The sequence below is a fragment of the Lonchura striata genome, chromosome 7, assembly GCF_050655825.1.
Source record: "Lonchura striata isolate lonStrDom1 chromosome 7, ASM5065582v1, whole genome shotgun sequence".
Lineage (NCBI taxonomy): Eukaryota > Metazoa > Chordata > Aves > Passeriformes > Estrildidae > Lonchura > Lonchura striata.
In genome coordinates, this window is record NC_140709.1 from 24587284 (window position 1) to 24608337 (window position 21054).

The 21054-nt window shown below is 44.6% G+C and overlaps 2 protein-coding genes across 8 annotated transcripts in view; one reads left to right on the forward strand and one right to left on the reverse strand.

The window, feature by feature from the left end:
- Positions 1 to 5178, reverse strand: part of PIKFYVE (phosphoinositide kinase, FYVE-type zinc finger containing) — a 63354-nt gene extending 58176 nt beyond the window's left edge. For 2 of the 7 annotated variants that reach the window (XM_085585169.1, XM_085585168.1), the window contains exons 1-3: positions 4543 to 4650; positions 1716 to 1897; positions 52 to 252 (exon numbers count right to left, since the gene is read on the reverse strand). In XM_085585169.1, coding sequence (XP_085441295.1) covers positions 52 to 252; positions 1716 to 1887 — 373 coding nt within the window. In that variant the 5' untranslated portion in view covers positions 1888 to 1897; positions 4543 to 4650. Of the gene's footprint in view, positions 1 to 51; positions 253 to 1715; positions 1898 to 3958; positions 4448 to 4500; positions 4651 to 5077 lie in introns of those variants that run through there. The other 5 variants (XM_085585172.1, XM_021531312.3, XM_085585173.1 and 2 more) reach the window with 5 other exon arrangements.
- A 47-nt stretch (positions 5179 to 5225) lies between these two features.
- On the forward strand, positions 5226 to 20963 carry IDH1 (isocitrate dehydrogenase (NADP(+)) 1). Its single transcript, XM_021531330.4, has 9 exons — positions 5226 to 5335; positions 7978 to 8105; positions 9583 to 9874; positions 11630 to 11735; positions 14308 to 14485; positions 14878 to 15029; positions 16068 to 16208; positions 18296 to 18458; positions 18956 to 20963. Exons 2-9 carry the CDS (start codon positions 7984 to 7986, stop codon positions 19047 to 19049), a joined length of 1248 nt encoding a protein of 415 aa, XP_021387005.1. The 5' UTR covers positions 5226 to 5335; positions 7978 to 7983; the 3' UTR covers positions 19050 to 20963.
- Positions 20964 to 21054: the final 91 nt, after the last annotated feature.

Genomic DNA, 21054 nt, shown 5'->3' on the forward strand with positions numbered 1-21054 from the left:
CATCCTTCCATCTCACCCTGAAGCATCCTGGCTAGCGTAACATTGACTTACAGAACAAAGAGCTGAAATTACCCAGAGTTGCAGAAGATCTTCTTTGCAGCTCACCACTCAGTTGTTTTTTGTAAGCAATTGGTGATCTTAGAGACTGAGCCCTCGTGGGATGCTGAGGACTGGACCAGCCACCACTCAATGCCTGTGGATCACTCTGTCCTGCCTCTGCTCTCTCTGCTGGGGATGAAAGTCTGCCATCATCTAGAGTTGACAAAAAGCAAGAAACCACCTGTTCAGACATGATAAAGAAAACCAGTAGTACATGCAAAGCTAAGGTTGAAAAAAATTCTCACAAATAGCTCTTTTGGATCATGATTAAACAAAACAAATTAATTTTTAGTTTTAGAAGTACTATACACATAATTGAAACAGGACAGGAGGCTGTCTTCAAGGCTCAGGCTATTTCAGAAATTCTCTAGTCAAAAAAAATGGTGGCAGATTATTCTTGAATATGAATGTGAATTATTCTTACAAAACAGAATAGCTACACTTGACTATCAGCATCTGCCTTAAAAAGAGACTTTCAGTTATTTTACAAGCTAGTACTGAGGTAACAGTAAAGTTACCACAGCCTTTAATTTCCATCAGCAGATCAAGTATAGACAGGATCTCATTGATTCCAGTAAGATGCACATATCATGTGTTGTTTCAAGGTTGTTTTCCCATTCACTTAACAAAAGATATTGCTGACTCTAGCTACATTTGTCAGAAAAAAAAAAAACAAGTGAAGCCAATATTGACCACATTTTATGCTACTTTCAGTAAATTAGCAATGACAGGTGCTACTCTAGTATGCAAACTAATAGCAGTCATACCAAGTAATTATTTTTCATTCTGCATAAGAAGAGTCTGAACAGATCAGTTACACAAAAAGCTGTTGGCTCTTTTCCCCCAGCTCAAACATTGCTGAAGTATGCTTAACAAAGCTGGATAATGAACAGACTAAACAAAACCAGCTGACCAGTGTGCCATATCTAGTAAAGAGATACACAGACTTTGCACAAAATCCAGGTGCATTCATTCACCATTCTTTGCAGGATCATTCTTTGAAACAAAAAGGAACTCACACAGTTCTTTCAGAGTTTGCCCACTGAAAACATATTTAATGATGCATGCAGCACAAAGGCCAAAACCATGTAATACTTTTTAATATACAAAACTTTCACAACACCTTAAACTTCTTGATGGGGAACACCTAAGCCATGCAAATTAAGTGTGGACTTCCTGCTTTACTGCAGCTCAGCTGTCACCCAGCTGCAGGTATGAGATGCACAGGAAGGAGAGACGTGGATGAAGTCTGAAGTAAGAACTTGCACTGGAAAGACAAGCACACAGGCTGGCAGAGGGTTACTCCTAGTTTCATCCTCAAAAAAAAAAATCATACAGGCAAAGGAAATTCTGATGTCAAGCAAGAATCTCTACAATACTACCTGCTAAATGGTTTGTCTTTGACTTTCATTGGCAGCTACAGATTTCCAGCAGCAAGACGCTGGCTATCTTCTCTCATTATAAAACTCTCCTACATCACCCAAAAGCAAGATGCAACATCCCTCACCAAAGAGCTGATATCATCCCTTTGACATTATGCTCCTATTTTCAGAGCTGTTTTTACAAGCAGCAAACAGCATGCACAAGCCATGCCCACACATCCCCCCAGCACTCACCTTTGCTGAAACGGAAGAGATTTACAAAAGAACTGTAAGCTGATTTAAAAGGAGGCTCGTCCTGGTCAGGAGTCAGGGGTTTGAAGTGAGTGAGATGAGATGGACTGCTGGGAGAACGAGGTAGATCACTGGTAGAGTCCAGTGTGGGAGAGCGTTTGTCATCTGCAGCCATTTCAGGTGCCCTGGAAAGAGGTCAGCAACACACATTACACAAGGGCTGGTGAAACAGAACCTCATCAGTCTTCTGAACAGGAGGTGTCTCATTAGATCCCAGAGGACAGACATTCACATGCCTGACCACAGGCATCTGCTATTAGCACAGATCAAGAATGCCAGAGGAGCCCATGCCCCCTGCCCAGCCACTGACAAGAGAACAGCACCTCTGCAGAACATAATCCAGAGTGCCTAGTTAAACATCCAGAGCAACAAAGCAAACAACCATGACACTCTGCAGTAGAGGTTTATGAGAACTTGAAGTTTTCAAATGGAGACTCTGCAAACATATCACAAAGAAGTTTTAGCTCTTCTCCTAATGCTGTGATTTCTGCAGCCCTTGTAACAAAACTGAAAACAGGCATGCCTGAGCAAGCACAAGGCAGAGTTGTTGTTTGGCCAGATTAACTTCAGAATGAGAAGTAGAATGAACTACAAACAAAAACAAGACTGAAATATTAATTTTGGTGGGAAACTGTTTCCCTCCTCTCTGCATTACAATACAGGCCCTTGTGCAAGTTAGCAGGGAAGCAACTCAAACTGTGGTTTTTTGATTTGCTGTCAAATCTAACACCTTCAAACATCCTTGTTTTCTGGAGCAGCTCCATTTAGGAAAAACAAGCAAAAATCCCAAACCACTTTCTGTACTAGGAGAAGCCATATTTCTAAACCCTATTTTCTGCATACCAAAGCTTCCATACAGCCAAGAGTCATACTTTTTCCCAACCTATACTCTTTAAGCTGATCAGATACCCAGTTTCTTTCACAACACCTCACTCAGCCTGCATTTCTAGCCTGCTAGGCTAAGGTGCTTACTACCTTAATCTTCGTTTAAGCAAAATTCAGTTAAATGTTTGACAGAGTAGGAATACAGGGAGCTAATGAAACCTATGAGTGATGGCTAATTTTTACCTGTGCTGATGATCAAAACCCTTTATGAGCCTACTTCCTGCTTAGCAGCTGATACACACTTCTTCATGAAATAAGGATTTCCAGTTCCCACAATTGTTCCCTAGAACATACAGGCATATATTGCTGACTAAAATATTTTCTTTCAAGTTTCAAGAAGCCACACTGAAAGAAATCTGTGCAGTCCACAGAAAATGAACGTGATCAGCAAGTGACACTGAAAGTGCTAACAAGCTGCAGGCAGCTCCTGTGGCAAGGTTTGACTATTCCTACAAAGAATGCCAAAAAGATGTATCTGCAAGTCATTCACATGACTTCTCAGTGGACTTCAACTTATTGCTCTGTACAGTAAGCACCTCCAACTCAGAGTTTCTTTTGCTATTCACATGTCCTTTTCTTCACTGGAAAGAAAGCAGAGAGGCATCATTTACTAATTTCAAGCAAAACTTTGTTCAGATTCTTTATGTCTTCCACATCCCTCTGCCCTGTAAATCAGGGTATGTTGTTTTGTTGTTCATTTTGCCAGGATTAATCAAACAGGTGATTTGAATACACTTAAACACAAGAGTTCATGGAACATTTTCCTTGAAACACACTCTTCAGGTAAATTTGGAATTGTTTCTTCAATCCTAAGGCAACTAATAGTTTGCTTTTTAAATGCTGAACATGCAAGAAGGGTGTACCTTCACACACGCTGCCACATTGAACATCCCCTTATGAAGTTAAACAGTTTTGTAGGAAACTATGTTCATATTTCTGCAACTGACAATAGCCCAGTAAGATAAGAGTTACAAGCAAGTAATTGAATATGCATTAAATATATATGTGATCTTATTTTCCCCTTGCATATCAAGGGGAAAAAGAGCCATAATAACTGTTTCTGTCACAGCAGCATTGGTTTAATTAAAACTAATGAAAAACATAGCAATATACCAGGCATTAACTCCAGAAACTCCTAGATTTTCTGTACCGTACAACACACTAGCTGTGGGATCTATCAGACTTTCTATGCTTTAGCTGTCCCACTAAAGGGAAAATATTACCCCCATCCCACCACAAGAAACCAAAAAAAACTCACTTATTTGTATAATATGGGAAATGAGGAAGCAAGGTGCACATACCGACCAGAGTACATTCCTCGCAGGATCCTCACCAGGAGCCACGGGGAATGTATCTAAACCCACTCGAAGCTGCAGCCTCAGCAATCACCAACTCATCACGGACAAAACACGGAGTACGCAGGTGGCTGTGAGCCTCCCTCCTCACACGCACCGCCGGGACATCCTGCGTCCCACACCACTGACCGCAATGCCAGGGCCAGGAGGATACGGCCACTCCTTACACACACACGGCTCCGGGCACCTGCATAACACAGCCGGCTGCAAAACCACCCGCATCCACACATAGCTGCGCGACACACACGCTTCCCCTCCAGCCTCTGCGCAGCAGACAGCTGCTTCGCTCTCCCCCTCTGGAGGGACACCGCCGCCTTCCTCGCCTGGGGCGGCAGACCCGCAGGTCGCCCGCGACGGGACGGCGCGGACGCGGTGGGCAGCGAGGCCCGGAGAGTCGCCGCCGGCGCCACCGGGGGCCGGCCCGGGCAGCGCCAAGAAGGTTCGCGGAACAAGGGGCCCGCAGAGCGGTGCTGGCGGGCCGGGCTCACCCGCTGCCCGGCTGCGCTCACCCGCTGCCCGGCTGCGCTCACCGGCCGGGCGCGGTGCCGGCGCTGGGACGGCTCCGCCGCTCCTCCTTCACCGCCCGGCCGGCAGCGCCGCCAGCCCCGACCAACCGCCTGCCAACCGCGCCGCTCCCGCCAGGCATGGCCAATCGAGGCTCCGCGCACTCCACCCGCCGGCAGCGCCCGGCCCCGCCCCGCGGCCGCTCGCGGCGGCTCCGCCGGGGCGCGGCACACCCGGGCTGCCGCCTCGGGAGCGTCGGCAGTGCGGCCGGCTGGCGTGTCTCCCGGGAAGTCGGCGTACACCGTGTTTCATTAATATTTCCTTCTCTTCTATTTCCGCCCCGAGATTCCTCCCTGGCCACGCTCCCCGCCTCGCCCCAGCCCCAGAGAGCTGCCCGCTGCTGCCCCAGGGGCCGTGGTGTCGACACCGCCGCCCCAGCGCCAGCGGACGAGCCCACGCCTGCTTGTGGGTACCGCATCCCCGGGCTGGGCTGCGGCGCTGTCCCTGGGCCACGCCCGATCCCCCGGAGCCAGCGGGCTCCCCGTGCCGGCGGGCACTCACTGCGGGGTGGCGGAGCGCGGAACGGGCCCCGCCCGGAGCGGCGGCAGCGCGGCGCGAGCTGCCGCGGGCCCCTCGCACGGGGCGGCCTCGCGCCGCGGCCGGGGGAGGGGCCGCGCGCGGCCAGCAGGGGGCGCCGCGGCGGCGGGGCGGGGCGGGGGCGCGGCCGCATAAAGGGCCCTGCTCAGGGCCCGGCCCCGCATCGGCCCCGCACCGCCGCACGGAACGGACCGGAACGGAGCGGCCTGGCCTGGCCTGCAGGTAAAGGGCTCGGCGGCCGCACGGCACCCTTTGTGCTTTCTCTGCCGGGGGCGGCGCCCCGCAGCGGGTCCCCCAAGGCCAGGGTTGTGTTTAAGGGCTCTTTTCCCTCGGTGCGGGCGGGACCCTGCAGCCGAGCCCCGCCCGCCGCGAGTCTCGCTGAGGCGCTGAGGGTGCTGCGCCCCGGGGTCGCCTGCCCTGCAGTGGGCTAGGCAGTGTCCCCATGCAGTCCTCGGGCCTCCCGCTAGCCGCTGGTGTCCCTGGTGCGAGCCGGGCTCGGGGCGCTCGCCTGTCCCTCCCGTTCGGGGAGCGGCCGCGGCCGTGCCCGTGCCGGGATTTCAGCCTCGGCCGTGGCTGCTGCCCGCGGCCCTGGGAAAATCCCCCGTGTGCCACCAGACCGCCTTGTCAGGAGCGAGTGTAGCCGAGAGCTCGGTTGGTGCCAGCCACCCGCTCCGTGCCCCCTGCGAGCCGCCTCCTCCAGAGAGAGCAGCTGTGCACCGGAGTTACGGACTTGCTGCAATAGTTAATTATTGCCCGTAGGCCCGAGCCCTTCCGCGGGACAGAGAGGTATTTGGAAATAGATTGCTTCTTCTGAGTTGCCTTGGCTGTGTGCCTGGGTTAAGCATATTTAAAGAAGAGCTGCTGCAGGAGAAAGACCATGCTGGATTTTGGCAGTTCAGTATAAAATCAGAGGGCAGGAGTGACAGAGTTGAACTCTAGGGAATGTGCTCTCTAGAAGAGCCTCTCGGCATGTTGGCTGGTGTGCAGAAGGGTGCTACTGCAGTACTGCCCCAGTTCATAGAGAAACTGAGGACACTGGTTGTTGAGGAGGGGAAAAGTGCCAGTACCTGGGCCAAGATCACGTAAACATGTTGGATGCTGCCAGAGTCGTTGAAGAAGCTGTTGCTCCCACTCATCAGTAGAGGTGTGTTTCATCTGCCTTTTGTTCTCTGCGTGACAGCAGCGTGGAATAGTTCTGAAGCCAAACTGATTGCTATGACTGACCTAGTCTGATTTGTCTTAGTTAAGGGGAACCAAACCACAAAACAAGCACTGCTTTCTGGGTTTGTACCTGTCTATGTTTTTACTTAAATGAATCAGACTCTTTCTCAGATAGTGCCAAAAGCAAAACTGAACTCTCCAAGAGTAGTAATTCTATGCCTAGGCCATGGACTATGATACAGACCTTATTCTTTAGATAGTCACAATTGAATATTGGGTTCAAAATACTTTCATAAGTAAACTGATTTCAGATAGACTGAGGTCATGTGAAGTTCAGGTTCTCCTTGAGGACTAGAGAGGCTCAATATAAACCAAGGTACTGTTTGTGTTAGGGATAGAAATGCCTGAAGTGGTTTGTCTTTTAAACTGAGTCTCAGTAACACCACCTGATTTTACTTTTTCAATTATTTGGGGCGGGATATTGTGGGGTTTTTGTTGTGGGGGATTTTGGTTTGGGGGATTTGGTTAGTTTTTTTTGGTTTTTGCTTTTTTTTTGGGGGGAGGTGTCTTTTGTGGTGTTTTGAATTTTTTTTGTTTTGGTTTTTTTTGTTTGTTTGTTTTTTCACTTTAAAATGTTTGGAAAAGCTTGATTCTGTGAGCATAGCTTAGAAAGTTTCTTCTCTTCCCAGACTAAAATTGTCTAATAGATTGGATTTTGGAAATGCAGCACAAGTTATTTTAATTTTAAAAAAATAATTAACCCTGGGATAGTGTTCCAATATGCTTGTAATGTGAGGCCCCTGCTCTGCAAGCCTCACACCTCAGAATGACTTGGCCTAGATGAACAGATCCCGCATACAGTAGGACCCTTCATTCTGGATCAAGTCATTCCTGGCCCTTGGTCTTGCTCTGTCACTGTAGTATCCCAGCAGCTGCACAGGAGTGTCTGGAAGGAGGAACTTGCCTAGTCATAGCTCTTGCATAATCGGAGCCCAGACCCAAGAAACTGTGGCTGTTGGAAAGAAGGGCACTTTAGAGCATTTCAATGCCTTCTGAGGTTGCCTTGACAAAGTGCAAATAGAAGGGCAGAGTTCAAGTGTTTTTTTGGGTTTTTTTTAGGCTTGGAAAACCTCTGTTCCCTGCAGCAAACAAATCTAAAGCTTGCCATGAGATAATACTCTTGATGTGTAGCCCTTGGCTTTTTCTACCTGTTTCCTTCCTTCCTGGGGGACAAAGTTAATAAAGAAGCTCACAATATATTAATCTTAGTAGTTTCAGCAGTATGAGCTGTCATTGTAATCATGTCCATTAACCCCTGATTTTCAGAAAAAGGTGGAGAAGCAGGCAGCTGGACTAGAACTTATGAAATCCAAAAGTAAACAGTGCTAATCTATTTCTGAGGAACTTGGGAGAAGAATTTGGACATATTTTTTATTTTTTTATACAGTCATAATTAAAGCCCATACTCTTAATTGTGAAGAAATTAACCTTCCTTTTTATCCTCTCATAGATCTCTCTAGGAGCTGGGGCTTTAAGGAAAATCCATGTAGCATAAAACTAAGGATAAACTGAAGTTATTTTCAGGACTTTTTGGAGAGATCCTGTATGCTATTTTACTGCCTTGCCTAGTTATGTTGTAAAAATGCAGGATGCATCTATTGGTAGCTTTTAACTTAGATTGTAATTTTTTATGCCTATTGCAGTTCAAGATGTCTAAAAAAATCCATGGAGGCTCCGTTGTGGAGATGCAAGGAGATGAAATGACACGGGTCATCTGGGAACTGATTAAAGAAAAGCTGATTTTTCCTTATGTAGATCTGGATTTGCACAGGTAATGACTCTGTGACATTCAGCTGCTTTGTGCTGAGGTTTGCATGTGTCAGTAAGTGTTGCTGGATTTTCATTCAGCACGGGAAGCATCCCCTCCCGGGTTCCTCACAGCAGTAAGCAGTGCATGCCGAATTGTGAGTTAGCGTTTTGCCTGTACTGTGCCTCTAAGAAAGGCTCTCAGATGTGGCCTGTATTTTGATCTCCAGCGTCTTGGGGTTTCCAGCACCTGAGCAGTCTGCATGACTACCTGCAGCCTAAACAGTGAGAAGAAACATGGGCTGTTTCAGTCACTCTATGACTTGAAGCATAGTATCCTGCACCCCTGAGTGGGCTTATGGCTTCTTGCTGTGCCTGATTGAAGATCTCCCCAGAGGACAAAAGGGTGTGTGTAGGGCACAGACTCTGCCCTGATGGCTGTGAGCCTGAGCTCTGCTGTTGACAATGTGAGCTAACTGTTGCAATTACTCCCTGAAGCTAGGCTGTGCTCCTCTACTCCTTTCTGGACAAAAACAAATACTAGCAGCTGGGAACAGCAAAAGAGACATGCTATCTATAGCACCTGGACAAGCAGAATAAATAATCTCTTCCTTTTCTGGCCACTGAGCTATAGTTATTAGAGAAGTATTCAGCTACATTGCTCCTAGCCATGTGGACAGAGGCCTTCAGTGGTATCTGCCATAATTAAACTCACAAGTCTGATCTCTTCCTCTGACATTTGTGTGGCACCTACATCAGGCTTTCTGCTTGCTGGTGTTGGGAACCAGGCAGACAGGAACCCAGCAGCATAATACATGCACACAGTGTGGAGAGCATCCCTTTTCAAAGAGGGCGGAAGGAGGGCAAGCAAACCCCTGGCTGAGGCAGCACAATGGCTGGATTCATGTACAGCTGGCGGTGCTTCAGGCATGTCCCATGCTGGGCACCCATTGTTCTCCAAAAGCTATTAAAACAGTGAGTATGGAAATGACCTTCCTCTCATGTTTGAGAGGAATATTGGCAGTTTTGCTGCCAGAGCAGGATTGTGGGTCCATTGTCAAAGCAGTTTTTAAGTGTAGTATAGCTTCATGTGCTCAGTACATGAAGGAACCCAGAGCCTTCAGCACAAGAGGTTTGAAATAAAGGCTCATATTCATCTGAGGATTTTGCTGCTCCATACAATTAAAACCCTTAGCTGACAGGTGCCAGTTGTAGGAAGCTCAAAAGGCAAAGCAGAGGAGATACTGTCCCTAAGCAAACCTTAGCCATAAAATGAAGCTCTCCTTTCTCTTATCTCCTACCAGCCTCCACTAAAAGGAAAAATGTCACTGTATAAGTCTTTTCTTCCAGTCCAGCAGCATTTGCACTGGAAGAGGGATAACTTCAGTTGTGGCAGAATGCTGCAACTACACTCACAAGCACATATGGTGTCTTGTTTTTTACCTGTTGAACACTTACAAATGTCCTGGAAAGTCCTGACCATGTGTGTGGGTTTGCTACAGCTATGACTTGGGCATTGAGCATCGTGATGCTACAAGTGATAAAGTAACTATGGAAGCTGCTGAAGCCATAAAGAAATACAACGTTGGCATAAAGTGTGCAACCATCACTCCTGATGAGAAGAGAGTGGAGGAGTTCAAGTTGAAGCAGATGTGGAAGTCTCCCAATGGCACAATTAGAAACATCCTAGGTGGCACTGTCTTCAGAGAGGCTATTATCTGCAAGAACATTCCCCGGCTGGTGTCTGGATGGGTGAAACCCATTGTCATCGGCCGTCACGCTTATGGAGATCAAGTGAGTCACCTCAGTGTTTACCCCTCTTTTTGTCTTAACAGGCTTATTCCTGACTGGTATAGAGCTACCAAGACTTAGACATCCCTGTGCCCTTGTATTCCACCTGGGAGCACATACGTGCTAGCACTTTCTTTGTACTGCACCTGGCAAGTGTGGGAGAGCCTGGTTCGTGCCTCTCTTCCTTGAGCAGTGTCACTGAATAAACAGCATTCAGAAACCTGCACTTGGATTATATAGGCCTGAACTTAGACACTTAACTCTGCTAGGTTATTCTTCTTCACTTCTCTAGAACACTTTATCCTACATAAGAACAACTTTAGCAAATACCCTTTACACTGCCCACCTTCTTACTTTGCAGGAGTTTCTGGTGTCAAATGTTGCTCACAGCAAAAATGGATAAAAATGAGTGATTTCTAGAAGTGGGCAAAATTGCCTTCCATATGGGGGTGTGGTTTTGTTCTGTTTAAATTTTTTTTTTTTTTTTTTTAACTGTGATCTGCTGCTTTAACTTGTACAGCACACCTGCAGAGTTGGTGTCTGACCTGGGCACATCAGGCTGTGGTACAGAAGTAGGGAGAAACCTCGTTTATCAAAACTCTCCTGATAATAGTACAAGGCTGTGGAAAGCCTGGAACGGTTCACAGGTTGTGCCCTTTGGGTAGCCTGGCAGATAAGAATCAGTCATACTGTTCTCCATGGGCAATCATATGCTATAAAGCTACCAAATATGGCAAAAGAAAAGTCTTCTACAAGAGCTAAGTGCTTGAATAGGTGGCTAGACCTGCAAACTGAGGGCAAATCATTAGATTACCTACTATAGGAAGGTAAAATAATAAATTTTCAAGAGGAAAATAATTGCAGAACCCTGACACTAGAAAATAATGGGATTCAACATCCTTAAAGGTTGTGAACAATTGAGGTCAAAATAATAGGAGACAGTGGATTAAAGGGGAAGGATTGAAACCCTGCAAAAGTATGAGATTAAAGTGAAAGGAACAATATAAGAACATACAAAGGACTTAGGAGCAAGATACGAACTTCAGAACAGCTCAGGGAACAGATTCCCTTGATAGAAGGGAAACTACATGAAAAAGAGTAACAAATTTCAAGGAGATGCAACCTTAAATAGTACTGTTCAGGACAATTGGGAAGATGAGGCATCATTTAAATACTTAATGGTTTTAACTTCAAAGACTCTTACTACAGGTTGGCCTTTCCAATGTCATCTTGTATGATGAATGAACCCTGTTACTTACAAGATCAGCAGTTGTAATATAAATGGCTTTTTTGAAGCCAGGAGAGGAGCCTGGCTTCTACCCGCCTTTCTACCTACCAACCACACAACACACTGTACTTTAAAACTTCAGCGCATCTGCAAAAGTAGATTCTCTGCCAATTGATGGGGCCCAAGAATCTGTGAGCTTTCCCCTAAAGAGGAAGATTGCTTCTAAAAGAGGCAGACTTTTGACTATTCAAGGATACAGTTTAGTGGTGTTCTTGGCAGTGCTGGGTTAGCTGTTGGACTTGATGATCTTAAGAGTCTTTTCCAGCCTGAGTGGTTCCATGACTTCTGTCTTTCTAATCTCTAGTAAAATAATCCAATGGCAATATGGCTGAATAAAAAGTCTACTTTATGGGGTTTTTAGTACCACTGTTTTTCTGTAAACAGCCCTCACAAATGAGGACTGTCTTTTATGGTTCTCTATTCCTGATAGATAAATTACCATGTTAATTCTTTTTTTTTTTTTTTAACAGTACAGAGCAACCGATTTTGTGGTACCTGGGCCTGGAAAAGTAGAGATGACCTACACTCCCACAGATGGAGGCAAACCAGTCACATATCTGGTCCATAATTTTGAAAGTAGGTATTTTTTTCTAATTAGTGGTTAAAACTGATATATTGATATTTTTGGATTTAATTCAGCCTTGAATTATCAGTCAGATCTGTTTGATGATAAAATACGGTTTTGAGGTAGAGTGGGGGAGAAAGCTTGGGCCTTCTTCATTTATTTGTCAAGTACTGAAAGTACCTTGAAATCTTCCTGGGATCAAAGAGACAAGAACATCAAGAAGACAATCATATTGGATTGGCCACCTGTCATGCTCCTTATATGATGACTCTGGTAGCAGCATATGTTTTTCTCTCTGATCAGAGGCAAACTTACTATGTAAACTAGGCTTGTCCTAAGGGGAGATATATTTGAGAACAATCCATGTGCAGTTCTTTCTGGGTTTATTTTGTTTTGCGATTTTTGCCCTTCTTGATGTAGCAGTCTTTTTATTTGCTCAATAGAAATTAGAACACTTACTCTCTCAGGTGGAAAGAGGATTTCACAAGAATGCTCCTGACTGTGTAGGCTGTAACTTTTTATAGATGCAGTCCCAAAGGTTTTGGTGTCACTCTTCTCCCTATTGTTGTGCTGGTTGCAGACATTGCAAGGCTCAGGAGGAGTCCTGACATTGCTAGGCTTTGTTAATGGAAGCAGTTACACATGTGTTGCCAGAACTCAGGCTGTTTTCTCTAGGGGCAGGATTCGGGAAAACATCATACAGGTTATGTCTCTTGTCTATCATTAATCAAAGGGTTCAGGATTTAAAGTCTTACAGTGATCTATGTGTGCAGTGGTTTGGTCTTAGCTACAAAAAATGAAACCATGTAAATCACAACATCCTTGTTTGCATGCAGTTGGTTTGGCAAACAGCTACCAAGATTGACATATGACCCTCCTTTGTAATACTTGATTTCTCTGGCATGCTTGCTCATAAGAACCTACATCTCTTGTTGCATAGCCTTTCATCTGGAGTTCACTGCTTCATGGCCAGTCCTAATCTGTTTTCATTTGACAGATGACTGGTGAGCCTGTGTTGGAGATGTGTGGCCATCCAGCTGCCAGTCTGATTTGCTGCTCTGCATTGCATCAGCAAGCAGAAAGCAGGGACGTGCAAAGATGGCAGATTACTGCTGTTGCTCTAGGGAGCTGCCCTCCCCAGAGATAACTGTTGTGCCAGCATATCTCCCAAATTATTAAGGGAAGCTTGTCTTTTTGCTGTACTAATATGTTCAACCTTGATACTGAATCAAGAGATTTTTAGGAAGCAGTAGGATTGCACGTTTGCAATAAGGATTTTCTTTTATATGTATGAAAATAGCTGATTGAATAAAACTTAATAGCTGTCATCCAGCAACCATGAAATCATGGTTCCAGAGGACACAGTCTCTGTAGCTGATCACACCCTGAACTGTCCTTGACTCCATAGGGAATGTACAGGGACAATATGTAACAACAGGAATTTCATTCTCTGTCAATATCAACTTTAAATGACATTGCTATCTTGGCAAGTAGATAAACCTCCTCTGGCTTCCTCTCTTCATTCTGCATGTATGTCCATAGAGTAACAACTATCTGGATGTAAGAACAAATGGATATTAGGAAAGGTATTTTAAAATTCTGTGTGTTTCTAGAACAAAGATCCCTAATATTGGTACTGTACAAAAACTAGATAGATGGTGGTAGCGAAGTGCTTAAAATTAAGTACATGGTATCTACTTTTCACTAGAAACACAGAGTTGTGCTCTGAAAATGACACAGCTTTCTCATGAAGCTCTAGACCCTACTTTCACCCACAATCATCCTCTTCCATGATCTGAGTGCTGCTTTCTTCTAGGTGAACTGGGCTGCAAGTTCAGCACACTTCCATTTGTGCTTCTAACACATCTGCCTTAATCAAAGTCATGTGAATGTTGATAGTTCCTCAGTATGATGTATCAGGACTTGCCTGAGCACTTGTATGATGTATCAGGACTTGCCTGAGCACCCACACGATGGGCACATTCTTCCCACAATTTGCTAGAAGTGAGCCTGAGCGGGTGGATCAAAGCAGCAGGGTAGGCCATACATGTGCTGAAAAAAATGCAGGAATTCAAGTGGAGTCTTGTTTTCCTGAGCTAGGCAAAGCAGTCCTTTATTGCTGGAGTTAATTCAGAAGGTGCAAAGCATTTAAGGTGTGAGCACATCCATTTCTGGCTTTGAGACCTCCTGCTCCAAACTGCTGCCTGCTGCTTTGATAGAAAAAGACTTGCTTAAATGGCTAGTAGGAGTTCAAGTACATTCACTTCTGTCACAGTGTGCTTGAGTACTTGGGCTGGATTAGAACAAAACTTCTTAGAGGGATTAGATCACATTATTAAGATGTACTTGCCTGTAAAACAAAACCAACTTCCTATCCATGCGTCACAGAACTGCTGGAGCTTTGAGCCGATAATGCAAAGCAAATCTTCTTCTGAAAGAACCAACCTTAAACTGAGAACAAGATTAAGACACCTGAGGAGAGCCACCAGTCTGCCTGCCAGCCAGAATACGCTATGGGAGAATAAAAGTCTTAAACCAAAACTAAATCTAGTTGATTCTTATTTGGTCTTCCTCTACTAACAGGTTGTGGTGGTGTAGCCATGGGAATGTACAATCTTGACCAGTCTATCAAGGATTTTGCCCACAGTTCCTTCCAAATGGCACTGTCTAAAGGCTGGCCCCTCTACATGAGCACCAAAAACACCATTCTGAAGAGATACGATGGCCGCTTCAAAGACATCTTCCAAGACATCTATGACAGGTAATCAGTTGTGTACTTCCTACTGCAGTGTGTAAGTCTGCAACAGGAACATCCTTTCCAGCCTTGTGAGTTGCTTTTTCAGACACTCAGCAACACTTTAAGGGCACAGGGGATGCCAGCTCTGTCACAGTCTCCCTTGTCCTGCAAGGCACAATACTTGGTGCAGAAAGCTCTGCTAAATGTGCCTGTGGTGTCTGTATCTTCTAATAAAGCCACAGATTCTCTGTGGGTGCCTCTATGACTCTGAGCAGCCTTGCTATAGCCTAGCAGACAAGGGAAAAAGAGTAAAGAGAATGCAGGGTTTTTTTTGTTTTATCTCTGTGCACCTCTCTATGTACAAACTGTGCAATTCCCTGTTTGTATGACAAGGTGTTTTGGCTTTTGTTTTTTAGAGAATACAAGTCCGAGTTTGAAGCCAAAAAGATCTGGTATGAGCACAGGCTCATTGATGACATGGTTGCTCAGGCCCTGAAATCTGAAGGAGGTTTTGTCTGGGCCTGCAAGAACTATGATGGGGATGTGCAGTCTGACTCTGTTGCACAAGGTATGAGGTGCTTCATGTGCCACACTGAAGCAGGCTTAGTGGTAGTCTCTTGTGTCCTTCTGTCACATCTTAATGGAATGGCCCAGGATGTGGTGTTGGGTTTCAAAACTTGTATTTCAAGCCTGTTGCCAGTCATGAAGGTATCAGGCAGTCAAAAAATTCTGATTTTGCTTTTACAAGAAAATCTATTGGACGTAGACTCTGTAGTTGTATTTATTTACAGGAGGGAAGTTTCTACCACATGACCACTGGTAAGCTTTCTATTCTAATGGACGGTATTTAGACAGCTGGTTCTCTGTCACTGACAGCTTGAGTTAAACTGGCTGCTGCTGAGTGTGATGGCAGGTGCTCTGCAGATAAGTCATAAAACTTTCAGAACCTAAAGCTACCTGTCAGGTGTAAGGATTTATATGTTTAACTTTACATAATTGCAATGTTTGATCAAAATCTTATATAACACCTTTGGTGCCAAAACAAATATGGATGCAGAATTCCACAGGATGAGATGTGTGGCTTTATGTAACACACTCTTTCTGAAGTAATGCCACTAAACTGCCTCCCACAAAACAAGGATGTGTGTTAAACAAAGCAGCATTCAAACATGGAAGTCTCTGAAACTTACAGGGTTAGAACTGATGTGAATGTCCAATATCAGAAGTTGCTGGTTCCTCTCACAAGAGCAGATAAGATATTTTGTTTCCTGTCACCCTGTGTGAAAGACAAGCAGCCCAACACTTACTGTTCTCTTACTGTACATTTTCAGTAGAAATTTGTCCTGCAAATTAGATGAGAAAACTAATTTTCTTGAAATGGTGCAGAATGTCTGTATATCTGTATCTCATATTTCAGCTGGACTTTATGTTCAGATGAACTGTGATTTTGATGTGTTAATTGCAGAACCACTACTGCAGCTCTGCTGAGAGGGAATTTTCATATCAGTGGGAAGATGTAGGGGGATTGTAGGATAGGGAGATGAAGGGGAAATTTGAGGGAGCTGTCCAGAGGAGACACTGAACTTTTGAAACTTGTATGTTGTAGGCTATGGCTCTCTGGGGATGATGACCAGTGTGCTGATCTGCCCTGATGGCAAGACTGTTGAAGCAGAAGCTGCTCACGGGACAGTTACTCGTCACTACCGCATGCACCAGAAAGGCCAGGAAACCTCCACTAACCCCATTGGTGAGCTGCTTTTCACTGCCCTTTATCATCTCTACACATGAAAGAGCAGGTTTAGAGTAAGAACGTCTACACCCTTTCTGTAGACAACTGTACCACTTAGTGGTGAAACTTGCAGGTCATAATGCATTTTTCTTCCAGAGATGGTGACGACTCTTAAGGGGATGGAAGTACCTAAGATTCTTAAATGCTCATTGATCAAAATAAATGGCAGAGAGGGTCTGCAAACAATCCAAAAGCACATCAGTTAATTACACACATGGCATAGAAATCGCTCTGTTAGTCCTGACCTACTGTATAATCACACAGCAGTGGGTTTTGGATAAAGGGCAGGGTGAAAGGGAAGAGAGGAATTAAAGAGGGAAAGATGAATTAAAGGAAGGAAAAGACAAATAGAAAGAGTGAAAAAAAAAGAGGTAATTAAAGGAAGAAAAAGAGGAGAAAAGAGAGAAAAATAGATCACCAATCCTGGTTTCAGTACTGATCCAGCTGCATTGGTCTAGCTGCTGAGATGTCCAGGACCCTGGTTGCACCACCTGGGCTTGAGAGGGGAGAGGACCTTTTTATGGACAGATTTCCTGCTTTTTATGTACATTAGTCATCAAGTGCAGTCCATTCTTTCAGGCCTGTCTGGAAATGGGAGGACTTTGGGGGTGTTTGGCCTCAATCCCACCCTATACTCCATGCCCACTTCCTGCCACTCATTCCTGTGCTTGCACTGTACTGTCTTGTGGTTCTTTCTCATGGAAAAGTGCTCTCCTGTTTCCACGTGGCCCCTTTTTTCCAGCCCAGTCTTGTTCTTTTTCATGGCATGTCAGTACCAAAAGCCCATGATTGGCTCTACAGCCTTCAGTGTTTGAGACACACACATTAGCTCCTTCTCTTGAGATGGTCTCAGAGCATGTTGCTAATAACACCAAGGGTTCAATGGAGTTGGATTCAGTGATCCTTCTGTGTCCCTTGCAACTCAGACTATTTTGTGATTCCACATGTATCTTCTGGAAACTGTGACCTCCAAAAGATGTCGCTTTGGGCTGCTGTTTGAAGGGTTGTTAGAGACTAGGGTATAGTATGCATTAAATCCTTATAATTGAGAGCTTGAGGGGTCACTTTGGGTTACTGTTCATGGGGTCACAAGAGAATGGGCTTTAGTCATAGTCATTTTCCATCCTGGCTGTAATTCAAGTCAGTAACTTTCTTTGAAAGTTCAGTAACAAAAATATTACTCAACTTTGATTGTTACTCAGGCAAGAAAAATACCTTTCCAAAGCTGTTAATGAAAAAAAGGTGCTCATTAGACACTTCTAGTTCCTGGATTTCTGATAAGCTTGAGAAGGGCTTAGTCCAGGTGTGGTTTGTCAAGGCCAAGGCCTAATGAGCATTTCTCACATCACAGCGTGGCCTGAGGGAGGCAAGGGAATACACCCCCACCATCCTCTTCTGACTTAAGTCAGCTTCTCCTTATCTCTACAGACACAGCTACAGCCTGAAGCAAAAAACAGGCTGGCATGGAGTTGAGTGCAAGCAATAAGCTAGACCTAACCTACCCTTTATGCACTCACTCTTCAGGAGACTATTTATAGCCACAAGGCCTTAAGGTTTAGGTTGGTTGTTTTTTATTTTACTCCTCATTCTGATGGCCCAGAAGAACCAACCACACCCCAAGCCATGTACACACTCAAAGTGTAAGGGTACTTGGAATGGGATATGAGGGAGAGAATCCTCTAAATTTGCATAGAGACGCCAGAGCATAATGTAGTGTTAGGAAAAGGACTTCACCATTCTGTCACATTTTCTGTAACTACAGAGTCCTACCACCTGTCATTCTTTCTGATTTGGGCACAAAGAAGATAAAATGACATGCATAGAGAGATTACTGGAGGCAGTGTGTAGTTTCTAAAGTCTGCTCTGGTTTTTTTTTTTAATTCTACAAAAGGCGAAGGATACCGAGATGAAGATGACTGTTCTTTCCCATACCAGATTTTCTATCTTTTTTCAGTCTGCTTTCCATTTTATTGGTATTTAAAAATCCAGTTATTGTTCCCCATAACAGTTCTAGATGGATAGAATAATCCAGTGTTCTCTCTCAGCCTCCATCTTCGCATGGACAAGAGGCCTCGCTCACAGAGCTAAGCTGGACAACAACACTAGCCTTGGGAACTTTGCAGCTGCCCTGGAAGAAGTTTGCATTGAGACCATTGAATCTGGCTTCATGACAAAGGACCTTGCTGCCTGCATCAAAGGTCTGCCTAAGTAAGTACATTAAATAACCAGCCATGTCTAGAGAAGGCTATTTTACATGATGGTTCTGAACAGCATTGGCTGGAATGTTATTTTTAGTATGGTAAAGAACAGGAGTCTGTCTCACAGGACTTGCTGCACCCAGTGTTGTAAAATGAACATGAGACACTCCCTGATCCAAGCAGCTTAGGCCAGATTTCTCTCTCCTTGCTATTGCACCAAATGAATGGGAGAAAAAAGTAAAAAAGGAACTGCAAAGGTTTATATTTTTTGTATGACACTATAGCTATGTTGGGCAGATCGTAATAAATGAAGAAGTACATAACTGTAAAATATCACCTGGCTACCTCTTCCCAGAGCCTTATGGCAGAAAAACCCAGCATCATGAGCAGGAGAGAACTATTTTGGTTTTAGAGACAAAACATAAGAGTTCCTTGAAAAGTCTTCCTCTGCTTTGGTTATTTGAGAGTCTGTACAGCTAATATGTCTTGTTTTGTTTGCCCCACCAGTGTCACACGCTCTGATTACCTGAACACCTTTGAGTTCATGGACAAGCTTGCTGAAAACTTGAAGCAGAAGCTGGCCTCTATGCCCAAAGCTTAAGGCATGGGTTACACTCAAGCTCCCCTAACAAAATGTCTCCCACTTACATCAAAGTGTAAGTGGCATTGTCTCAAGCTTTGTTGTGCTTCTTTTAGGCTGTTGTTCAACTTTGGCCATCTGGTATTATCACACTGATCATCACGTGTTACCACACTGGCACTTCCTATCAGAATAATTTCTTTGCCCAGTTACTCATTTTTTCTCTTGATTTTCTGTCTGATCACACTTGAGTCCTCTTGCAAAGCACAGGCACTGGAGGTCTCTTTCCTCAAGAAAAGTGAATTCTGTAGACTGGAATCACCTGAGGCAACTTCATGACTTGAGAAGGTATGAACTGGGGGTTTTAGCAAGCTCTCCATCCTTTGCATCTCAAAGATAGGTCCCTTCTTAACCTGTTGCATTAAGTAAACACTTTCAAGACTGCAGCTGTGCTGGATTCACCTCATATGTACTTCAGGATTTTGGACTCTATCAGGAGAGTGGGAATGGTGCTCTCCACACCACAGCCTCTACTCCTCCTGTCAAAAGCCCCCTCAAATGCCTTCTGCCCCATCTCACAGACTTCAGTCTCATTAGAACATGTTGCAACTTTTGGCTGAAGAGGCTTCTGGCATTTTGAGCATACTCTTCACCTTGAGATCTATCAAGACTACTTGGTGCATTGTTTGTAATTGCAATTGTTTATTTTTTCCTGTTCTTGCTTTCTTAGCAGTTGTTCTCTCATCGGTTTTAGTTTTTTAATAGGCTCCCTCCAAGGTAGATTCACCCATGATTGCTCCATCTTGCTGAATTTTTAGTCTCACTCCCCCCAGATGTGAAACTATACTAATATATAGATGATACTCTAATTGAAGGAGATTCCCACGACAAGATGGGAGAAGCAGCAACAATTATGGGAAGCATTACATGAAGCAGAAATTGAAATCAGCCTGAAAAATGTCAAGGACCAAGAAATTTTGGGTACTTGGTAGATGCAGCCAATGCAGTAGCTCCTCCAGACACTTTCAAGGAATCGGAACAAATACAGGTGCCCCCATCAAAGAAGAAATTATATGAGTTAACGGGAACTTTAGGATATTGGAGAAAACATGTACCTGGCTTTTCTGTCATTGCTCGCAAAGTGGGTCTGGATTATGCTTTGTTGTATAATATTGCAAACACTAGATAAAAGTGAACACTTCTAAAACTTTCAGAAAATCATGTTTTCTGAAACCCTTTGAGCTGCTAGGCTAAGCCCTACTTTTGCTTAGCAGATGAATTTGATAAAAGCTTGATATATGGGTCTAGATTCCTAATTTTGTTCACAGCAGAGGTTTTCCTCTGTGACATTGATCTATGTTTATCTCTTTCTCAGTCTGAAGGCCAGTTTGTGTCACAGCTCTGGTCAAGTCAGCAGTCACCCACTGTCCAGCAGACCTTAGAAATGAATACAATCCTCCTCTCTTGAGTCCTTTCCAATGAGTATAAGTGAACTTGGAGGGCTATGCAAGCTCTACCACAGCCCTCCTGAATTTATCTTGTAGTGCAAACCAGAGCACAGTATCCTGACACCAAGGGATTTGGTTCCATTGCTACAGTCAGGACTGTAGCATTTGAGTAGCACTTAGTAAATGCTGGAAACAAGCCTTATAGGCTAAGAGCCTACCAAAGCCATGCTGCAGTGTCTAAATGCAGGCCATGCATTTAGTTATGCTCCTTCTGACTGGATGTGAAGCATAGGAACTGTTAACCTCTTCCCTCACCCCACAATTCATAAAGGTGCAAACTTTTATCCAACTGTCTGGGCTATTACTTATCCTTGTTGTCTTACAGCAAGTCATATCGTGACTGTGAAAACTTATTCCATCCATGGTTGTGTGTTGGGTTTTTTTAAGGAATATTTTTAATTCAGACTAAAATAAAAGACTAACATTCTTTGTGTCTCCTTCATGTGATTAGCAGATATGGGGAAACTGCCTCAGAGAGAGACTGCAGTAGCTTTCAGCACAGTCCAGTACATGCTGGG

Excerpts from the sequence above, each read along its gene's own strand:
- IDH1 (XM_021531330.4), top strand. The coding sequence starts at position 7,984 with ATGTCTAAAAAAATCCATGGAGGCTCCGTTGTGGAGATGCAAGGAGAT. Across the intron at positions 8,106-9,582 it reads GTAGATCTGGATTTGCACAG|CTATGACTTGGGCATTGAGC; the intron begins GTAATGACTCTG and ends GGTTTGCTACAG. Across the intron at positions 16,209-18,295 it reads AACCTCCACTAACCCCATTG|CCTCCATCTTCGCATGGACA; the intron begins GTGAGCTGCTTT and ends GTTCTCTCTCAG.